This window comes from Carettochelys insculpta, chromosome 10 (genome assembly GCF_033958435.1).
Source record: "Carettochelys insculpta isolate YL-2023 chromosome 10, ASM3395843v1, whole genome shotgun sequence".
In the NCBI taxonomy this organism is placed as follows: Eukaryota; Metazoa; Chordata; order Testudines; family Carettochelyidae; genus Carettochelys; species Carettochelys insculpta.
Window position 1 is genome coordinate 28,422,003 of NC_134146.1, and position 22,324 is coordinate 28,444,326.

The window sequence follows — 22,324 nt, forward strand, 5'->3', positions numbered from 1 at the left end:
AAAATCCATATAATTAGCAAGGTCTAAAATTATCTTATAATAAGATAACTTAGCACTGATCTTAAGCATGAAATCTGTAGTTCTACAAGCCAATGTCCTGAACTTGAATATAAACATACTCCAGCATGTATTTAAGTATCAGTTTACCAGTTCCTTTAGATGATTAATGGACAACATAACAGCTTCGCGAGATGGTGGGTCCATTAGCCTACTCAGAAAATAAGCAATTCCACCAAGCTTTAGAATCTGAAACAAAAGAGATGCAAGTTCTGACAGATATGATTATGAATGCACATTATGTGTTACCATGGCTTCAGTAAACATTTGCAGGCTTCTAAATTGCAACTCCCTAACTGCAAAATTGGCAATACATCAGAACCCTTAAATTTATCAAGTGTTTCTTTGTTTTTCTACAGTTAGTTAATTCTGATAAAAATGAAAAGATATTAGGTGCAGTCACGAGTTTATGTTTTAGTGATCCACTCCTCATGTCACAAGTACATGTCCAGCAGCTGAGTCTTAAGTGGTTACAAGTAGAGAACTTCACAGTTTTTACGTTAGTTCCATGACTTTACATTTGAGAATATGTAAGTGACAGCAAAATAGTTCACCTAATTTCAGAGAATTGCCTTGTCAAAACTATTTAAAAAAATGCTGAAGTAATGACACAAAGTGGCTAGCCAGTGAACTCAGTCTCCTTCTTTGGTAAATTACGTGACACCTATTTCTGAGATTCTGTCTCTCATGACTTGCTAGTAAACAGAAAAACAAAAACAAAACAAAAAGCCACCTTTGGCTAGTGAGCATATGAATTCAGGAAAATAGCATAATTCAGATTAACTCTTAATATTAAATGAAAAATAAAACCTACCAATCAGGTATTTATGAGACTTTTGTACAAATATACTTAATTTGGGTCTGTCAAACAGTTTGTTGAAACAATCATTTATAATTTGTTATGACAAGTTATGCTACAAACTCAGAGTAAGCTGTTGAACACAGTACCTAGTGCAAAACTCTTAACTCTTCTAGCAGGGTTTAAAGTTTCTAGTATATTAAGACAGCTAACCCTAATCAAATAATTACCTTGATTTGTAAACAAAGTTCTTCCAAAGGCGTCCTCAGGATTTCTGGTAATTGATAATCATCTAGCAGGCTGGCACGCAGACCATTGTAGAGATGATAACAGTGACCTGGCTGGACTCTAATATTCAAAATACAAAAGAGATATTTTGTCTTTCAACAGTATTTACAACTACATTGACAACCTTCCCGAACATTCAAAAATGAACAGTATATCCCCTTAAATTCAAACATTTCCAAAATTCATAACGTATCTCAAAACACTTAAAGGCATTAAAATAAAGGTATACAAGTTAAAAGATGTATTCCAATGGGGGAAAAATGTAATTTAAAAGTTTTGAAGTCCAGGCTGAACCTCTCTAGTCCTGCACTCTCTTGTCTGGCAACATCCGTGGTCCATTATGATTTTAGTTAGCTGGGTGCCCATTTACCATGGGTCTGGTCAAGTTCTCACAGTCCCATAAAGTTTGTTTACAGCCACCTATCCTGGCTCACAGTGTCCCACAACTATGCCAAAGTCATTCCATCAGTAAAAGATTGAGACAGTCACACTGACTTATCTTTTATCATGGAAAGTCAAGAACAGAATAGAAAGCACTTGAAACTGTCTTAAGGTACGGTACAGGTTGGACCTCTCTAATCCAGAAGACTCTCGTCCAGTAAAATCATGTTAGATTACGGATTTTGGTTAGCTGTATAACCACTTTTCATGGGTGTAGCCAAGTTTCCTGTGGTCCCAGAAAGTTTGTTTCCAGCCACCAGTCCTGGTTCACAGTGTGCTGTGCTGACATTTAGGGTTAATTTAGAGCTAAATAACTTCTAAAAGCCCAGTAAGCAGTGGAAGTGTTGGTAACGTGCTAGATGATATTGACCTTCCAAGGTCCAGCAAATTCTCTTGTTCAACACCAGTCAGGTCCCAAAGGTGCCAGGTAAGAGAGGTTCAACATTCAAGTTCTTAACTTTCAATGTGAACATGTTTCCCTTTTTGACTTTATTGCCACAGACTTTCGCTACTATTTATAGCTATTTCTCTTACCTTCCTGCTCGACCTTTCCTTTGTTTGGCATTAGCTTTACTAACCCATTCTGCTGCCATGGTGCTAATGTTGTTCTGTGTATCAAAGTGAGTTTCTTTTATTTTGCCTCCATCTATAACGTACACCACATCATCAATGGTAATGCTGTCAAAAATAAGTAGTTTTCTTATCTTTACAGTATGCTTAGAAAAATAAATCTACAGAATGCAGTTTGTACTTTATTTACACACTTCACTAATTTCAAATATCAATACATTATATTTACAGAACTTAAATGATGTCATTTTAAGCTGTCTGCAAATACGACAAATGAGACTTACTTGATGCATGTCTAGAGACTAGAGAGACAATCCTGCACACATTTTAAAAAACATTCTTCTCACATTTTTCTGAAATCAGGCTAGCCTGCGCCTACTCTCCTACAGAATCCCAGCAAGTATAACACCCCGATAATAATAATACTCCACCTTTAAATAGGGGGAGAGTTTTGGCTGGCCTGGGTGAATGAAGATAAGTATACATTATGTTTGGGGTGGAGGGCCAGGTAGGGGAGAAATAAAAATTACTGCAAAAAGGACTAGCGGGTCATTGACTGGGAATACAGGCTTTGAAAAGGATATAGGTCAAGGTAGGAAAGCCTATATTCTACACAGATGAAGGCCAAGGCAGCATCCCCGTCCCCCTTATTTTAGGTGGTAAAATACCAGGTATGTTCAACACCTGCTGTGGGCATTATGCTAGCTATCCCCTTTTCTGGGGGGACTGGGAAAGAATTTTTTCCTTACCACCATAATAGCTTGGGTGCTGTTGGGGTTTCTGTCTTCTCCCCAGCAAGTTTCAGGACAGGCTTTATTCGTGCATGGTATGAGGTACGGTAGGCCATATGTCACAATGCATTATTTAAATCTGTAGGTACTCCACAGGAAAGGTATACAGTGAGCAGATAAATGACTTGGAAAAGGACTTAAAGGAATGAACACGGGTGTGGTTGGAGACTCCTCTGATTGGCTCCCTGCTGTGTACCAAACTTCACTATTCTTACAGCCCACATTAACTTTGCATATGAGGTGGAGGTAGATGATAGGCAATGGGTTTGCTGGAGGGACAGGGATGGAAAAGAGAGGAAGCTGATAAAAGCCCTCCAAATAATTATAGAACAAATGTGTGGATAACCTGCACTGTACATACACTGTTACCTGTGGGATATTCCCAAATGTCTAATAATAAAGTTGCAGTCTGATTAAACCCAAGCCTCCTGTCCTTATTTTGGTACAGCCAAATAATAATGCTTGGTATCAGTCACTAAGAGATGTCACATTACCATACAATAGGTCTAAAAAGGACAGATAAGTGGAGGATTTGTGCATTTTTAAAAACATATTTCATATACCAATACCAGTAAGGTTAATTCTCTATAACCATGGCATGTGCTGAAAGAAATTCCAAAGCTTTGCCATGAACAGAGATTGGCACTTACGCAAGCCCTTGTAGATTATCTCCATGCTTCAGAGGAATTCAGAGCTAGAGTTATCTGACACAGTTTACATTACATGTTATAAGAAAGTATGGTAGATTGTGCTCTAAATGTAAGTAACTCTAGAAAGTAATGCACAAAACTTTAGAAAATGTAGGCATGGTGAAGAAGGGGCTAATGTACATCAGCTTAATTTATATGAAAAGTTTGACCAATATTTTTAAACAAAGCGATTCCAACATCTAATGATGGCATTACAGAAGTTCATGTTTATTGCCTTAACGTCTATATTTTCCCAGTTTACAAGGGAAAATATGGTTGGACTGTCAACTCTGCAAATTCAACATGGGATCTTATAGCCAAGTAATGTATTTTCTGAATCATGAACTACAATAGCCTGCAGTTGAATGCAGTGGACCATCATGCTCATAAGCAATGCAGATAGGGAGCCAACCAGGTCCTAGAGTTGTACTAGGATTTAAATAAAAGGGCAGAAAGCTTGTCAGGAATAGCTCAGATTAATAATGCAACAGATTGGAATGGTCCTAAAGTGACTCAGTGAACCACAGACCAATTAGCTTCCAAGAAAAAGACCCGAACTTTTAATCAATGTATTCTAGTATAAATTTCCTAATGCACTGTACCACCTATTTATTTTTTATTTCAGAAATATTAAACAGATTTACACGTATACTTATGATTTAGCATTTATTTTGTAGGAATTGTGTTATTTGATTAAAATATGGCTACCTACATAGAAGTAAAACCTACCTAGTCTCTGCAATGTTGGTAGCAATTACAATTTTCCGTACTCCAGGAGGGGTCTTCTTAAAAACCTGTAAAGATATATAGTGAACAGAAATAAAACAGACTCTTTATCCAAACCAAAACAAAGCACAAAGTCATTTTGAGTGTTATGCAGTTCACTTGACCTCATATCTTTTCCAACAACTGCTTTCATGCAATTCACTGACTTGGAAATTTTTTGTCAGTGTATCCAAGTCATATATTTATAGGGAAGCTACATAGAGCTTCAACAGTTTGTGTGTATGCCCAATATGGTCAAACATAAGTATGTTATGGTGATGACAAATCTTCAATAAGATTTGTCAATTTTATGTACTATGCACAATAGAAAGTGCTATAACCAACACTATGTTCGAAGGTGCCTGCAAACGTGCCATCTGGACAGATAGGCAGTATAAAATACAAATGAGTTATTTATGAGACCAAAGAGGATTTAATATTGACATTGGTTTATTTTAAATTTTGCATAAACTATATTTGACAAACTAAAACAAAACGATTTTATCCTCAAAATCTCCATGTTTAGAAATTTTCACTTAAAATGAGATATTTACTATGTTTTACTAATGATTACGATAGTTTAAAACACAATAAAAGTTGAGAATATTGTAAGTAATGAAACATACCTGTGTCTGGTTAACAGTAGGCATCAAAGAATGCAGAGGTATAATAACGAACCTATCTGAAAATTAGAACAGTAAACATAATGGTATGGCATGGAACATTTCATGCTGCACAGCAAAACTGAATCAATTGAATGCAAAAGATAAAAGGGAACATGTATGCAAATCTACTGTTTCTCTGTCCTAGTCTCCTTTCTTCAAAATTGACAAACGTACTTTCTAGTACTTTGGTAGTATCTCATCAATATGCTTAATTTAATGCTTCCCTTGACCACACCACACCCAGCTAAACTGCATTAGTCTAAATTTCAATTAGACAAAGGGGATGAAAAAATGTACTAAATACAGAATTACATCCCTGTCTGAACAGATCATATCTTTCTTGGGTTGTTCAGGATACGAGTATCTGCACTTAATGTAACACGCTCCTGGGCCAAACAAGCAGCATATTAAAATAATGTTTAGCTATAATTACACTGAGGTTTTGAGAAGCACATATACAGCAATCACAAAATTTCTCTTGATAAAGTATTCATTTCCCTCTACGAAGAGTCTTTGGCTACGATTACACTAGCAAGTTTTGCCGGCAAAACCCTGGCCTTGTCAACAAAACTCATGGAGCATTCACACACAAAATGGGATTTGTCAACAGTATCTCGATAAAAACACAGCACTTTCGCTGGCAGCATTCTGCCTCAAAGCTTTGAGGCATAATGGTGCTGTTGAAAGATTCTGTTGACAAAAAAAGCTGTGTAAACGCTCCCAGATAAACAGGGCATCCACAACAATGGGCAGCCCTGTCTCCTGTGCTTCCCGGTGCCTGTTTTGTCAAAAAAGCTGAGTTCTCCGGATTTGCTTCTATGAAGTTTTGTTGGGAAATTCTGTCCAATAGTGACTTCTGTTGACAGGAGTACCGTTGTGTAACCGCAGCCTTCTGTTTTGGACCTAGCATATGCCAGATTCACATACCATCAACTGAAGAAACAATACATTGTCTCAAATGACCACTCAATTTTTTTGAATGAATTCTAAGGCCAGACCTACACTATGTGGAGAAGTTGATTTAAGATATGAAATTGCAGTTATGACAAGTGCATAGCTGGAGTTGACATATCACAGATCAATTTTTCAGGTCATCACCAAAGCAGAAGGTTGCAACCAGGGTCAACATTAGAGACCTCCTGGTTCTACTTTGCATGTCCGCACTAGGCATAATAAATTAAACCCCAGAAGATCTACCATAATCAAGTCAATCTTCCAGTAAGTAGAGCACCCTTACTAAAATATAAGTCAAGTTTCACTAATAACAGTTAAGCAATACACCACAGAAAACATGGGGGGCTTCCGCTGGCAATGGAGTACTGGCTGGTTAATGATAGTTGATGTGCTTAGTAGAAACCTGACTGATTGCCAGCACTTAAAATATGAGCTGATGGCCTTCTGGTGGGTCAACAGCACAAAGTCATCAGTGAAAAGAAAGGCAAGGTGGCAGTCAGCCACAGGAAAACATTTTAAAACCATTTGTTCCTTGGTATAATTCTAAAAATCACAGTACCCATTTATTTTGGCTCTTGAAGCATATTTGTGTTGTAACATCTACCTATTTAGGGTAATTTTAAGATTTTGTATAAGGTAAGATCTGTAGAACCCGAACTTGCTGTCTTATATTTGGGGCTACTGAGCACAATGTGAGAGCTTCTAAATATGCAAACACCAAAAAAATCATTTAGTCTCAATTCTGCAGATCTTTTCCTGACAGCATGTGTGAACATCACCCAGGCTGGAGTTTAAGAGATCATCTATATTTATTGTTTCATCTATACCTAAAATCAAATGTGGCAGCAATCTGTTGTTATGGAAACTACCACCTTCTGTATTATCACTTGAAGTAGGAATAAGCAGCAGGAGCAGATACACTCAGGCTATGTCTACATTAGCCCAAATCTTCAAAATGGCCATTTTGAAGATTACTAATGAGGCGCTGAAACACATATTCAGGGCCTCATTAGCATGCCAGCGGCCGTGGCTCTTCGAAAGTGCCGCATCTCGCTGCTGCATAGCTTGTCCAGACAGGACTCCTTTTTGAAATGACCCCGCCGGCTTTGAAATCCCCTTATTCCTAAACAGCAGATTGTAAAAGGGTGTATTCCCATCAGCAGACTGTAAAAGGTTAATACTGAATTTAGCCAAGTTGATATATAAAAGCATTCACTTCTGAGCCTATACATCAGAAGAGTGCAGGTGTACAAAGTACCACTGTATAAAATCAGAACCATTGAGCCTACGTCTTCACTAATACAAATCTTCAAAATGGCCATGTAAATGGCCATTTCGAAGATTAGTAATGAGGTGCTGAAATACATGACTTGGCTAAATTCAATATTAACCTTTTACAATAATTTCAATAGATATTATCCATGTTTGCTTTGAGGCATATTTACAATGTCTAGCTTTTTAAATTTTTCACAGATGAAGGAACTGGGGAGTCTCAGACAATAACAGGGATTCTTGACAATGATTTAATGAAAAGCAGACAAGATTAAAAATGTTAAAGCTTTATAACCATTAAAAATCTAATTGTCAATATCACATGAAAATATACAAATTCAATATCAGTAAATCAAACTAACAAGTTCTCAAGCATTATTCTTCTCCCTTTGCTTATCTGTAACCATCATTAACCATTGATGAAAATATTTCTGTTGGTTTGTGGGTATACTGTGAAATCAATGCTTCTAGGTAAAAAAAAAATCTAATATTTCCAAGCCTATTGATAGTTCAGTACACTTTAATACTTAGCCAATGTCTACACTGCAATTAATTAAAAGACCAGGGCTGGCCTGTGCTGGTTGACTTGATCTCAGAGGCTGTTAATATACAGATGTGGCGGCTGGCCCCCTTTCTCCCTTTCTGGGAAATTCTCATCTAGAGCTTGGACACCGTGAAGTATGATGGTTCAAGATTCCAGGCTTCAGCCTGAAGATCTATACACAATTAAAATGCCTCTTAGCCTGGAGTCAGCTGACAAAAGCCAGCCATAGGTTTTTAAAATCACTGTTTAAACATACTGTCAGGTCTCTTCAACAATTCAGCTGTATACAGGCAGAGGAGAAACCTGAAGAAGCAACGCTTCATAAACAACAGGTATCTAAAGCAAAGGCCAAACAGTTCAGTGGCAGGAGGTAAATCAAATCATCAGTGGGAACAGCAACATAATAAAGCTTCCTAGAAGAAACAGTCATAGAGAGGTAGCAGTGTTAGTCTGTATCTTCACAAAGCAAAAAAGAAGTCACGTACCACTTTAAACTCTAACAAAATAATTTATTAGGTGATGAAGTACATCTGCCCCATGAAAGCACGTCACCTAATAAATTATTTTGTTAGGGTTTTAAGTGGTACATGACAGGTTTTTTGTATAGAAGAAACAGTTTTAAAGGAGTCATCAATACTGAAGGGGAAGAAAGAAAGAAAAGTTTGTTTTTAGGTAGAGATGGACCTTTCAGGAGAGTTTTGTATATAAGAGTGGACAGAAGGAAGGAGATGCGATTTTGAGTCTCACCACTGTGGAGATGGAAAACGAACCATGGGAATCTCACTGGCAAGATTTTTGGATAAAAGACAAATAAGTGCAAAGATATTGTATGTATAATAAGGGGCAGAAAGGAGTGAGCTATCAAAAGAATAGACGGATGCCAACAAGATGGAGGAAGCTAATAAGCCAGAGAAATTGCTGAAGAAATGGTCAATATGAAATAACAAAATGCGATTCTTAGAATTATTTTTTACCTGACTTAAACATGACTTGTGACATCAAAAGATCATGTAAAGTGCTAATATTGTCCCAGCCTGGGAGAAACACCAGTATTGCACCATCCTATACATAAACAAAAAAAAAAAGATTGAAGTTATACACTAAATACTCAATATTTCTGTGTTTGTGTAAATATCTTGGAAACAGATCACATTTAACTCAAAGCACTCCTGAATCAAAAATATGCCACAAAATTTTATGAGTGTTTGTTTTTAAGCTGAAATGACTGTACAAATTTTATCTGGATTTAAAAAGATTCCAATAGCAAACAAATTTTAAAACCTCCTATAGTGCTTCCAATCCAAAATATCATTGCTGTGTACTAGCTTGAGAAACTGCCAGTGTAATTAAATAAGGAAACGATAAACAAGTCTACTTTGATTTCCAAAGAATGCAGCTTGAGCAGCACAACACCAAAAGTTATGTTCCTCAGATTTAAATAACCTACCAAGTTATTTATAACAAAATTGGCATTTATTATTATGGGCAGGGGGTTGGTACCTGACAATCTTGTTAAAATAAATAACAGTCAACAGATGTGTTGCCTGTTCAAAGAATTAGTTCATGGGTCCATTTATTTCTTCCTATAATTCACTCAGACTGCAGTGCTTGATATTTATAATTTTGCTTCAAGCATGGAACCTTTTGGATTGGGTGTGTAAATAATTGAGGTATCTCGTTCTTAGAATTTTATTAGGGATGCCAATCACTAATGTATACTGCATATTCCAGGACACACTTTCTCTAATAAAAAGCAGTGAAATGTAACTTGAATTCTAAATCAGAACATTTTAAAAAACATGAACAAGAAATATCACCACACTGGGTAAGATCCATGGCCCATCTAGTCCGGTATCCTGCCTCAGGCAGCTGCAAAGGCATGATGCCGCAGAGATAAGCAACAATTAAGAATTTAAGTCCAGTAATTTTTAAGCAAAAAACCCCATAACTTATTGTACTAGATGTGTAACTCAATTGTATGGGATAACACAAATCTAGGGCCAACTAAAACACAAATGCTGTCTTAGATATCAATACAAAGTTCACCATTAAGTTAAATTCACTGACTTTACTGCATCAACATTTTTAATGTTACTCATCTGAAATAATTCAAGTCCATTTGCTTAGTACATGATACTATAAAGAACATAAGTTACAAACAAACCAAACCAAGAGCAATACAGTTATTTTTTTCTACCCATTTGTCAACAAAGAGCAAGAAGACGGAAGACCAGTGATTTATGTTCATGAAATTTTCAGGAAATGTTTCTAAAAGGAATTTTTGCACAAATAAATTTCTCACTGCATTCTTCGATTACTAGAGCACTGACATTGCTTTTGACACACACATTGAGTAGAACAATGAATTTAAAGATATCAAGGGGAAATAAGTTAATTTAAAATTTTATGCTATCTTTCAACAAAGGACTCCAAAATACTTCACAAATCATTAATTAAACCTTAAAAGCCAATTAAATGATCATCCCCCATTAGAGAGAGAAAAAAATAGTGTGTGTCATTGTCATAAGATCTCCTAAATCTAGCTCTGTGCTTTGTGTGCTACACAATGCTTTCTGCCTAGGAAACAAAAGCCCTGATTCAGTAGGTATCAATAAAAGTAGTCTGATATTTTTAGGTGAGATTTTTTAAAGCTGCTATGAACATTCAGAGGCAAAATCTTCTTAACATCAACAGCCCTTATTCAGGAAGGCACTTATGCATGTGCTTACTTTAAATATGGTTAAATCTTGTTGACTTCAATAAACCATGTGCTTAAGTGCATTCCTGAATTAGGGGCATAAATGACAGGAGTGCTTGTTTTTTTTACCTAAAGCCTACAGGAGCTTTGAAATTCTCAGTCCCAGAGCACTGAAGTAACCCAAGTAACTTCCATCACATGTTTAGCAACTGCTGAACACACTGCAGGATTTCCTGAAGTTTGCTGTTATGGTCGAACATCTAATCCTTTTCCCAGGATTGCTAAAATAGAACACACCTAATATTTCTATTGTAACACTGCTAGAAGCAGAGAAAAACTTAAAATTAAACATTTTGACCGAATGATTTCATAAAGAATGTAAGTGCAATGAGAACATGCACAAGCCCATATAATATTTTTATTCCATTAGATGTGTAGCCCCTAGTGTGAGGGGCAAAAAAGGGCAATACAACCTAAACACATTTGCATGATTGATTGATAGTGGTAGACTTGTGGTTTCAGCTTAATAATTCGAATCAATATTACAATCCTGCCTTCTGAAAACTATCAGATGACATGACTGAAATGATTTAGCTAGAAAGAAAATTAACTTATTGTAATAAGTTACACAAATGATAAAGAAACTCACCTCTTCCTCTAGTACAATATGTCTGATAAGTGCAGCTATCAGATCAAGATCAATCTTGTCATCATCTATCATTTCCAATGCATCTATAGTACTTGCCGAATACCTACAGATAATGCATGCATGTAAATGACAAGCCTTTAAGAAAAAGAAATAGAAATAGAAGAAAAAAAGGCTGCAGTTTGATAGCAAAGAAAATGCAGAATTCTTGTAAGATATTCTCTTTTCTTTATATAATACATGTGAATAGATCTATACCACACATTTGCCTTCGACTTAGAGTCTGGAATAATGTGAGAGCTTTAAGATTTTGTTCTAAATAATGTGAAACTGGTAAGTCGCACTATGGCATACATCACATCAATGCAAGTAAGATTACATAACATGTAACCCACCTACTTAACATACAAAATGTTTTTTTGAGTTCCCTTGTAAGTAAGGTGAAGAGTCAAATTTCTGAATACAGTATGTTCAAATTAAGCTAATTTAAATTTGTTTTAACTAAGTTGCTGTAGCCAAATATTTTATGCTTCGCCATTCAATCATAACTGCCTCACAGACTTCACTCTTCAAGGCAGCAGTTATCCAATCAGTGGAGATCTTGGAATGAATTACAAATATGTCATATTAAAAATAATTTGAAGTTCCAGCAAACGGGGGAAGGAAGAGAAGCTTGTGATGAGAAGAGAGAAAATGGTGAATTTTGAAAAAGACAGGGAAGTCAAGTGAAGGAACAGCAACGAAGGGTCCTGTGGCACCTTATAGACTAACTGAAAAGTTTTGAGTTTCTGTTAGTCTATAAGGTGCCACAGGACCCTTCGTTGCTGTTACAGATCCAGACTAACACTGTTACTCCCCCAATAAGTGAAGGAACATGTTCCTATGGTAGGAAAAAAAGCAGTAGAAAAGACTGTCTGGATTGTTCATTCATAAAAAAGGGACTCAATGTCCATGAGAGCAAAGCAGTGTGAGCAATCAAAGGGAAAGGGCTGAATATCAAGGAATATCACTTAAAATGTTAAGTATAACAAAGGTTTGGTATATGTTATTTTTAATATAGTTGTTGGGGGGGGGGGAATAAAAGAACAGCCTGAAGGATATCAAAAATATTTAAAAGTGGAGCTTTACTTTTCTGATGATTATGAGGCCAGACTACTAGTAGTATCTACTACAAAGGAAAAATAAACAGGAATCTGTGTATAAGTGGTCTGCTAGCTTGATGAAGGGACAGAATTACAGACTATGCATGTGCACGGCACTAGTCAATGGCTGACTGAGACGTCCTCTGCTGTGTCCCACTTGGAGTTTGCAACGTTTAGTTTAACCAAGCATCTGTAATACTGTGCTAGAATGTTAGATTTGTGTGAACTGCACTACTCACAATGTTATTGCCATCTTTATGTAAGTTGTAATTATGTTATAAAACTAATTAGTTGCATTTTGTTATAATCTTATGCTTCTCAGCTAAAAAATACGAAGAAACCTAGTAATACTTGACAGCACAGAAATGAACAAATAAGACCTACCTTCCTCGCAGCTGCCTTAGATAATCTGGCCATCGTTCTCTATAGATTTCTTCTTTCTCTTCCTTCTCTGGTCTGCTTATGTGTCCCTGCATAAAGCCTTTCTTCCACCGTGGTTTGCAATCTGTATCTTTTGGAGTATACCTAAAAGTATAGGCTTATTATAGTCACTTACTCTTATTTAAAAAAAAAAAAAAAACAAACTTAAAAGCTAAGACAAATGTTGGTGAGTCAATCCACTGACAATTACATGCAAAATTTTAGTTGTACCCTGTAATATTATGCTTTAAAGAAACATAGATGAAGCAGCCTTACTTCTACACAGCATAAAAATAGGCAGAAGAAGTTACTGAATTTAAAGGGAAACTATTTAGCTCAATCTAGTTACCTGAAAATGCAAAGATAATCAAGCATTTTCACATGAATATTTACTTTTTTTTTTTTTGTTTTTGTTTCCCCAAAACTCCAAGGGACTCCAAACTGAAATTAACGTATACTGTGAAAACACAGAACATGCTATTGAATTTTCCCTGGTCAGAAATGCTTTTTTTTTCATAAGATGTCTGCAACCAATTCAGAAATGTCAGTTATTTGAAAAGAAGAATGAAATACGCATAATTTTATTCATGATGTGATGAGACGTGACTTGAAAGTACAGATATTCTAGGCTTAGCAAAAGCAAAACACCATTCTATGTATGTGCCTAGCAGTGTTCAATACAATTATGTGGATCTTTACTTTCAGGTATAGACTGACCTTAACTTTTCAATTATGTCTTCCAAAAGATATTCTACAACAGGGAAAGTGAAACCAGGTATATGGATCATGGGACAATTGTCTGTAGAGAAAGAGTGCAACATATTAATTCTTAGAAACTAATACAATATATTTTAATATCGTAACACCATTCTATATCACAATTATAGTTAGGAAAAAAAGTCAAAGTTTTTAGTTAACTGCACACATACTAAGTTTGATACTGCTTGTGAAAAGTATGCAGTTAACACTCCCAGAAACTCACTAAATAGACCCTCAGAGACAACAGCTCTGCATGTTGCCCTTTGTTTTGAATGGAGTGAAAGATGAACCAAGGGAGCTGAACCACTTGTAGGCTGGCTAGTGTACCACAGAAAGATCTGCACTGCCTAGCACCCTAAGAAGCCACAGGTGAGTGATAACTGACAGCTTTAAAAATTAAAGATTTCAACATCTATTTGGAAATTTACAGTGAGTATTAACCTGTACTATTCTGAAAGGCATCTCATAGGAGAAAAAATTAAGCAGCAATATATAACCATGACACGATAAATTAAGAAACTCATAGGAATGCAGCCTACTTTGAGGCCTCTAACAGGTTATAGTTACAGTGAACTCTGAAGCAATAACTGTTTTAGATTTAAGTCAAATCCACACAAACTGTACAATGATGATGTTTTTAAGTCCAAACATATATAGCAAATATTACATGTTATGTATCTCATCAATATTATGATGCAAGCATGTCACCCACCAAAATATTCTGAAAATTTATCAGCATTCAAAGTGGCACTCATCAGTATTACTTTCAGGTCTGGTCGAACACTTAGAAGATCTTTAACAACAGTCATTAAGACATCTGACTGAAGATTTCTTTCATGGATTTCATCAAGAATAATATGACTAACACTGGACAATTGCCTAAAATAACAGAAAGCAAAATTGGTAACATTTATGTTTATCAGAAGCAAGGCCTTTTAAAAAAGTCAACTGAGACAGTGGTAAAGAATGAAAACAAAACACAGAGCCATTAAAAAGCTAGCTCACTATAATTGTATCCATTACTTTCTCTTTAAATATACTTACTTGTCTGACTGGAGCCACTGTAAGACAATTCCCGTTGTACAGTACAAAATGGAGCCTTGTCTTCTCGGTAACCGACTGAAAAGAGATGCATTAAGAATTCCTGAATTCTCTCTTCTAATATTTCACAAAGTACTTTTAAAGCTGCAAAGCAGAATACACTTTCAAGTGTCTAAAATTGCAGTCCAAATCATTCAAATTATTCTCTAGCTCTGCTCACTTTGAACTAAATTAGTGCAAGGCAATGCCATAGCGTGTCTATGATGGGAAATGGATCACTTACAATCTTTACAGCCATTATTTATCACCATTAGCTTCTCTCTCTCTCCTCATCCCAAATTTATGTTAAAACTAAAAACTAAGCAAAATATTGCTCTCTGTTCAGCAGCATGCATACATGAGAATATAATTTAGCATCATAAATAAGTTTCCACTATGAATAAAAACAGCTGTGCATAAAAAACAATGCTGGAATATCAGATTACCACAAGGGCCATATTCTCTAGTTTAACTTTTTAAATCTGTTTTTCATTTAAGGATTATTCCAGATACAACAAAACCTAAACCTGCAAACACTGACACAATATACTTAACCTTACATGATTTGTAAGAACATGCATAAGTGTTCACCAGATCAGTGCCTAAAGTTGTAGACATTTTAAACTTTAATACCCTCCTCTACATTTATGTAGTCTTAAGGCTGTTTCCTGATTTGAAACTGTACAAATTGTGATTTGCAACTTGACTATGTAATGGTTTCCAGTATAACCAGAATTAGTACACAAGATATTTTTACGTCTTTGAACCATAACATTGTTTTGTTCCTCCTCTGCCTCAACCATTACCTCTTATCTCACTTACCGTTTAACAGTCTCAGACAGGTAGCCGTGTTAGTCTGTATCTTCACAAAACAAAAAACAGCAGTGCTGTAGCACCTTAAAGACTAACAATATTTATTAGGTGATGAGCTTTCATGAGACAGACCCACTTTTCCAGATCTGAAGAATAAGTGGTAACTCAGAGAAAAGGAATTAAAAAAAACAAAAAACAAACAAACAAACTGATGAATCAGGTAGATAGTGTGGAAGAAAGCAGGGAATGGATGAGGAAAAAGGCCGCAGCAAGTGTCTATTAAGCTAAGTGGGATACCCGTGATCACTGTGAATATCAAAAGGTGGGGCAATTGTCCTGGTAATGTGTAATATAGTCGATATCTTTGTTGCGTTCACCTCCCTCCCCTGCCCCACTCCCCATCTAGCTGATTTGTCAGTTTTTTCCTCTTTCATTTTTTTTCCCTGTCTCACGAAAGCTCATCACCTAACAAATAATGTTGTTAGTCTTTAAGGTGCTATACGACTACTTGCTTTGTTTTGCATTTTAACAATTTTAGAATTATACACTGATAGCTTGTTTATCCTGGGATAGTTGTAATTCTTCCACCACCTGACATACACTTTGGCTGTGTCTACCCTAGCACCCCACTTTTGAAAGGGGGATGCTAATGAGACATTTTGGGATAGGCTAATGAGATGCTGCAATGAATATGCAGCATCACATTAGCATAATGGCAGCTGAGGCACTTCAAAAGTGCTGCTTTCGATCATGTGCAGCTCATCTACATGGGGTCCTTTTGGAAAGGACCATGCACACTTCGAAATCCCCTTATTCCTATAACCAAATAGGATTTCAAAGTGTGCAGGATCCTTTCCAAAAGGACCCTGTGCAGACGAGCCTTGCGCTATCAAAAGTAGCGCTTTTGAAGCACCGCGGCCACCACTGTGCACCTTTGGGGCACGGGGGTGGGGGGGAGCAGGGCTAGCATAGACATAGCCTTTATGTATCTTTAAGGATTAAAACGGTTAAACCCTCTTTAAATTAACAGAATTACAAATGTAAACTTGCTCCCCCATGACAGGAAAGGAGACTACACCATAAAAACTAGCTTCTCGACAACTTAAGTAGCATTAAAGTTCAACTATTGTAGCTAAGATTCAAGTAAGTACTTATTTTAACTCCCAACTATGTACAGGAAAACTGTTCAGGAATTCCCCCCGTGTGAATATAGTTAAGTAACCCCTTTCTCCGTTTAAAACAGTTTTTAAGATTTTCCTGTTTGACTTATACTGGATGTCAGTTTACATTCAAGACATCATACGAAAGTTACCAAGAAAACTATCATTTACCTCTGGAGACGAATTTGGTATCCTGTACTCTTGCCATTACCACACATTTCTGCCCTTTCAGCTGCAACTCTCTCTGCCACCTTAAAATTAAACCAAATAGCATTATATTAAAAAATAAGGCATATCTAAAATTACTTATGCAGTAGACCCCTGACTTACTTGATTTCAACTTAGGCATTTCTTCCAATAATGCAAGTCCAAATCTGAGTGGCAGGGAGCTGGGAGCCAGGCAGCAGCCCGGCTCCTCGTCCCGCTGCTGCTTGCGACAGCGAGAAGCCAGGCACAGCCAGGACTGCGTGAACAAAGGTGGCAGGGCCCCTGCACCAACTGGTCCCGACTTGAGTGAAATTTGACTTACAAGTGGTTGCCCAGGAACACAACCTACATGTAAAGCGGGAGTTTACTGAACTTCAGCAGGAACTATTTACCATGAAGAGGTTACCTGTCAGTTTATAATAATACTAAAGCTACCTTTAACCCCCTCCTCTGATGGATACAGCACTTCTTAGACACAATACTGGTACTGGTGTGTAGTCCAATATATATTTGGAGAGACAGTAGAGCTGTTTTATACATGATGGCACAAAAAAATATTTCAATTCCCCTCCTCTTAACATGACATGCAACTCTTCCTTACAATCCAGCATTTGAGATACCTCGTATTTCTTCTTATTGGAAACTATTCCTTTAGTACATTCAGCAGTCAAATGTCAAGAGATCATGCAAGCTGAGAAAAGCTCACCTGTAATTTTCTAAGTGCTGGAGTGAGCAAAATGGTAGCATTTTATCAACAGTTTTAGATTCAATTTTTTAGCTATGGTTAACTGTATCTGCGGTAGTAACACAGAGGTAGCCATGTTAGCCTGTATTCCAACAAAACAAAAACAGAAGAAACGTAGCACTTTAAAGACTAACAAAATGACTTATTCGGTGATGAACTTTCCTGGGACAGACCCACTTCATCATTGTTCTGATGAAGTGGGTCTGTCCCAGGAAAGCTCATCACTGAATAAATCATTTTGTTAAGTCTCTGCAGTGCTACGTTTCTGCTGTTTTGTATTGTTCTGCGATTATCACACAGTATTGAGAAATGAGGCTGTAAGCATAGAACACGCTTTTTTGAAGCAGTTCTGTTTTGTCCAGTAAAGTGACGGGAAAGCACTTTCCGGGCAGCTCAGAAACATCAAGACATAAGGAATCCAAAAAGCCAGAAACAAAGTACAGATGTTTTTGTGTTCTCCTTTACCCTTAACTTTTCCCATTAGTTGAGTGCTGTGGAGGAAACTCAAATAATAAGATCCACAAATTTCAACAGGTATGCTCTGGGTGAACTTCCACCAGCCTTACAGGTTGCACAGACCTGCCGAAGAGCTCAGCTTGAATACTGCTTACTTCAAAAGAGCAACACTGACTCTACCCCTGCAAACGAATAATTGCTAACCTATAGGGTTCAATACAACTCAAAACAATTGTGGGTGCAAGTGTTCGCAGAACTCGTTTTAAATTGTCAACTCTTTGGAGGAATGACTCATGTCACATGCTTGTACAATAAGGCTTGGTTCTGATTAGGAACTTTGGGCAGTACTGCAGTATAAGTAGCAAATAATTTGTCCCACAATTTCTTTATTGACAAAGGAAACAATATTAATATTAACTCTCATTAATATTCAAAGAAAATTCAATTTTTCAGGACTGCACTTACTGAGATAGCACTGATCCTCCTAGGTTGGGTACATACAATCCTGCAAGCAGATCCTTTCCCTCTCTCTACATAGTCATCCAGAATGAACTGTGTAACTTGTGTAGTCTTTCCACATCCAGTTTCACCACTTATCACAGTCACCCGTGAATTATTTATCATAGTCACAAGTTCCTAATTTAAAAAAAAAAAAAAACACATTATGTTGACAGATAATTTTTTTAAATTGTAGGCTTTCTATAATTCTCCACTCTTTTGAATCCAATTTAAAAGAACAAGCCACAGTACTTCAAATAGAGGTATTCAGATAACCACTTTAAGAACAATTTAGGGCCAGAGATTCAAAGTATGCCATTCACTTTAAATAAGACTTACGCCACGAAAAAACAGGATTACATCGTTAACAATCCTACATTGGTTTCTGAACAAAGGCTGGGCGGGAAATCACTGTAAAATATAGCTAGCTTAAGATAACTGAAAGTGAAAGCCTAGCTTTCCACTTTTCCTGTTTGTTTGCCTTTTGCATTTTTGCTCAGCTCAAACTCTGAAAAGAGACTAGTCTGTTTCTCAGCAGCACCCTCCATTTCTCATATTTCAGTGTTTATGATGCAATCACAGCAAGGGAAAGTTTAAAATCCCTCAAAAAAACGTTACTGAAATCTGAAGCACAATGGAATTATTTGTTTCTTAGATGTTGTTCTTTTTTAAAGACACAACTGAAATTATGGGCCAAAATGGACCTGACAGTGACCATTTGCAATAAAAGTTATTCTGTCCATATAAGGTCTAGGACACCTACAAAAGAAAGATTATAAAATACTTTCACCTTGACATGTAATATTTAAGTTATTTAAGTCAAAGTGAATAATCTCAGTTGGCTAAAATGGATCCTTCATTCACTGATTTCACATAGGTAGTATAAAATAGCATACAGCCACAAGAGTATTATTTAGAGATTAAAATGGAATAAAGACAAATTTATGTTCAGTCATAACTCATACAAACATGCCATGACCAGCAATAAAAAAGTTGCACCTGTTTTAAGATACAACACAACAAACACACGTTTATCAAAGTTTCAAGTAACCAGGGCAATTAGTTACCTTAGTTTTAAACAGCATGCAACATATTACATCTGCTAAGTGAAGGATGAAAAAGCAATGTAATGTTTAATTATACTTGGTACTCAATCTTTTGTTTCCATGGAGACAACTGTAAAGCTATGAAACAAATAAGCAGAGTGAGCCCCTTTACATTGTACATCTATGTGCCAGAAATCTTTTCTGGAAAGAAATTATCAGTAATTATGAAGCATTCCAAGTTCTGACATTTTTACAAGGTGGTAAGATTCTTTTCATTTCCTCTAAAGAGATATTTCAAAACAAGGCTTCCTTTTACAAATCTGAGCCCCAAAATCATAGTTTTAGTGTGAACTACAAACCCTTATTTTCTTTTTGTAACAATGCAGCAGAAATACATCGGACTTAAAGTAAAAATAAAGACATTTACCCTTCTCATCCCATATGAAGGAAGTTTCTCTCGGAATTTCTGGGGAAAAAAACAAAATTATAGTCATTTTAAAAATACACTTATGCTTTAGAGATAGAAAAAACTGATTTTAGTTAAGCTTAACAAAAAAATTTAATGTGAAAAAAGAAAAGTTCTACAAGTTTAGTAATAAGTCCTGCAAATACTAACGTGCATGGTTAATTCAAAATTTGCATGTAGTCCCACTGAAGCCAGCAAAACTATTCACATACTTAGGCATGTGTGTAACCTAAGGCAGGGCAACCTGAAATCCATCTGGGTTATATGTTTCATCCATTTTGTCTACTGGTCCACTGGTTTCCATATGCATTTTCTCTACTGATGTTGCTAATGTGACACCCATGCAAATCAAGGGCACATGAAGCAAGGTACATGCAGACCGCACACAACATTAACTGTGATGGTGATTCATTCCCCCTGCATCCAATCAAAGCGCTGCTGTGGCTCAATCAGTGCATCCACAAGCAGCTAGGTATACAAGCATAGTTAGCAAAATTATCTTATCCTAACAGAACACCTTGATTACAACAGTCTTACAGCCCACAGAGATGAAGCAGGGCCACTCACTAGCTTACGTTACCCATCATTGGGCCTCAGAGTCATATTGGGTGTGTCTACACTAGCCGACTACTTCGAAGTAGCTGGCACAATGTCGAAATAGTACACGTCGCGTCTACATGTGCCGGGAGCTATTTCGATATTGAAATCGATGTTAGGCGGCGAGATGTCAAAATCGCTATTCCTATCCAAAGATGGCAATAGTGCCCTACTTTGACGTTCAACATTGAAGTAGGGCGTGTGTAGACGATCTGAGTCCCATGTTGAAGTAGCAGGGTCCTTTGTGGTGGCCATCAGCTGAGGGGTTGGGAGGCGCTCTGTCCAGCCCCTGCAGGGCTCTACGGTTGCTGCATGAAGAAGCCCTTATCCCAGGGCTTCTAGCTGCTGCTGCAGCTGCTGCTGAAGCTGGAGGTTCATGTTGTGTGGACGGGGTCTGCAACCGGTTGTCGGCTCTGTGGATCTAGTGCTGTGCAGGCCGAGTGTGTCTGGGAGGGGCCCTTTAAGGGAGCAGCTTGGGGCTTTGCTGGCCCCTTATTTTGACGGGGAGCGCTTATGTGTGTGGACGCTCCGCATTTCCTTCCAGGGCGGCTCCTTTCGACGTTCTCCATTGCTACTTCGATGATGAACATCGATGGCACCAGCCTGGAGGATGTGTAGGCGATACGCATCGAGCTAGCCTATTTCGACGTTCTTACATCAAAATAGGCTACTTCGACGTAGCATGCTAGTGTAAACGTAGCCATTATGACCTTGCAGGTATGTGAAATCAGTTGATATAAGTCTAGTATCCTACATAAGACCCTGAAGGCAAATTAGCACCACCTCATGATAAACTGTCAGAAGCAACCTACACGTCATTATTAACATTTCTTGTTCTCTCAGTGCCACCAGATCAACCAGCATAATTTCTATGCCATAAACTGGTCTAAAGGTGGATTACTAGTTTCATGAATGAATCATCTAATTCACTTAAAAATGATTATATGCTGTCCACTGCCATGCATTTAAATTCTAGTATTTTGGGATGCAATTCATATGAAAAAGTTATGCAAAATACATTTTATGCTCAGATATAACAGTAATGTTTTCCAAATAGTATCACTAACTACCACATACACATGTATTGAAACTGCAGACCACAAAAAAACAAACAAAAAAAATCACTACAGTGTAAAAAATTATTTTCACATATGTAACACTAAAAAGATTTTTATAATTCATTAATGGAAAAATGTTGAGTATAAAAGGTAACTAGCTTGTGCTTATGAAAGTAAAAAAAAACCAACAATATAATAAACCAAATCAGCATCAGTTGGGTCTTCTAGTTAGCCATTGTGTAATACCTGCATTTCAATATATCTAGGATCAGATTTCTTCCTTCTTAACTCTTCTCTAAATTGCTCATCCAAATAAATATCTGGCTGATTTTCTTGAAAGAGATATTCTGAATCTCGATCTCGGAATTTTGTGTCCAAAACTGGTCTCTGCTTTTCAGAAGTCTTCACCAAGGCTGGTTTCTCTTTTACAGGTATCTCTGGGCTACATGAGAAAACAAGACTTCATTGTAATGTAATTTCCACATTAAAATATTTTAAGAGGAGATAAGTCAACATGTTTGGCTATTAAAGTAAGTACAAAACAGAACTCCCATTGAAAGATTTCTAGTCCATCTATTTTTTTAAAAAGACAGGCCACAAACCTAGTTAGGCTTTGTAGGAGGGAGGCACTGTGACTTAAGAGTCTAGCACTTTTCACCAAAACCATTCTTCAATATATCAATTCAGCCATAGCTGGA

At 36.9% G+C, this 22,324-nt stretch overlaps 1 protein-coding gene across 2 annotated transcripts in view; it reads right to left on the reverse strand.

The window, feature by feature from the left end:
* The window catches only part of DHX36 (DEAH-box helicase 36), a 41,481-nt gene that overhangs the window by 12,020 nt on the left and 7,137 nt on the right, over nt 1–22,324 (reverse strand). For both annotated transcript variants that reach the window (XM_075004098.1, XM_075004097.1), the window contains exons 3-17: nt 21,873–22,068; nt 19,933–19,971; nt 18,427–18,597; nt 16,725–16,804; nt 14,545–14,619; nt 14,213–14,379; nt 13,459–13,540; nt 12,706–12,846; nt 11,183–11,285; nt 8,810–8,897; nt 5,027–5,082; nt 4,365–4,429; nt 2,120–2,263; nt 1,087–1,204; nt 148–246 (exon numbers count right to left, since the gene is read on the reverse strand). In XM_075004098.1, the coding sequence (XP_074860199.1) occupies nt 148–246; nt 1,087–1,204; nt 2,120–2,263; nt 4,365–4,429; nt 5,027–5,082; nt 8,810–8,897; nt 11,183–11,285; nt 12,706–12,846; nt 13,459–13,540; nt 14,213–14,379; nt 14,545–14,619; nt 16,725–16,804; nt 18,427–18,597; nt 19,933–19,971; nt 21,873–22,068 (1,624 nt within the window). The remainder of the gene's footprint in view (nt 1–147; nt 247–1,086; nt 1,205–2,119; nt 2,264–4,364; nt 4,430–5,026; nt 5,083–8,809; nt 8,898–11,182; nt 11,286–12,705; nt 12,847–13,458; nt 13,541–14,212; nt 14,380–14,544; nt 14,620–16,724; nt 16,805–18,426; nt 18,598–19,932; nt 19,972–21,872; nt 22,069–22,324) is intronic.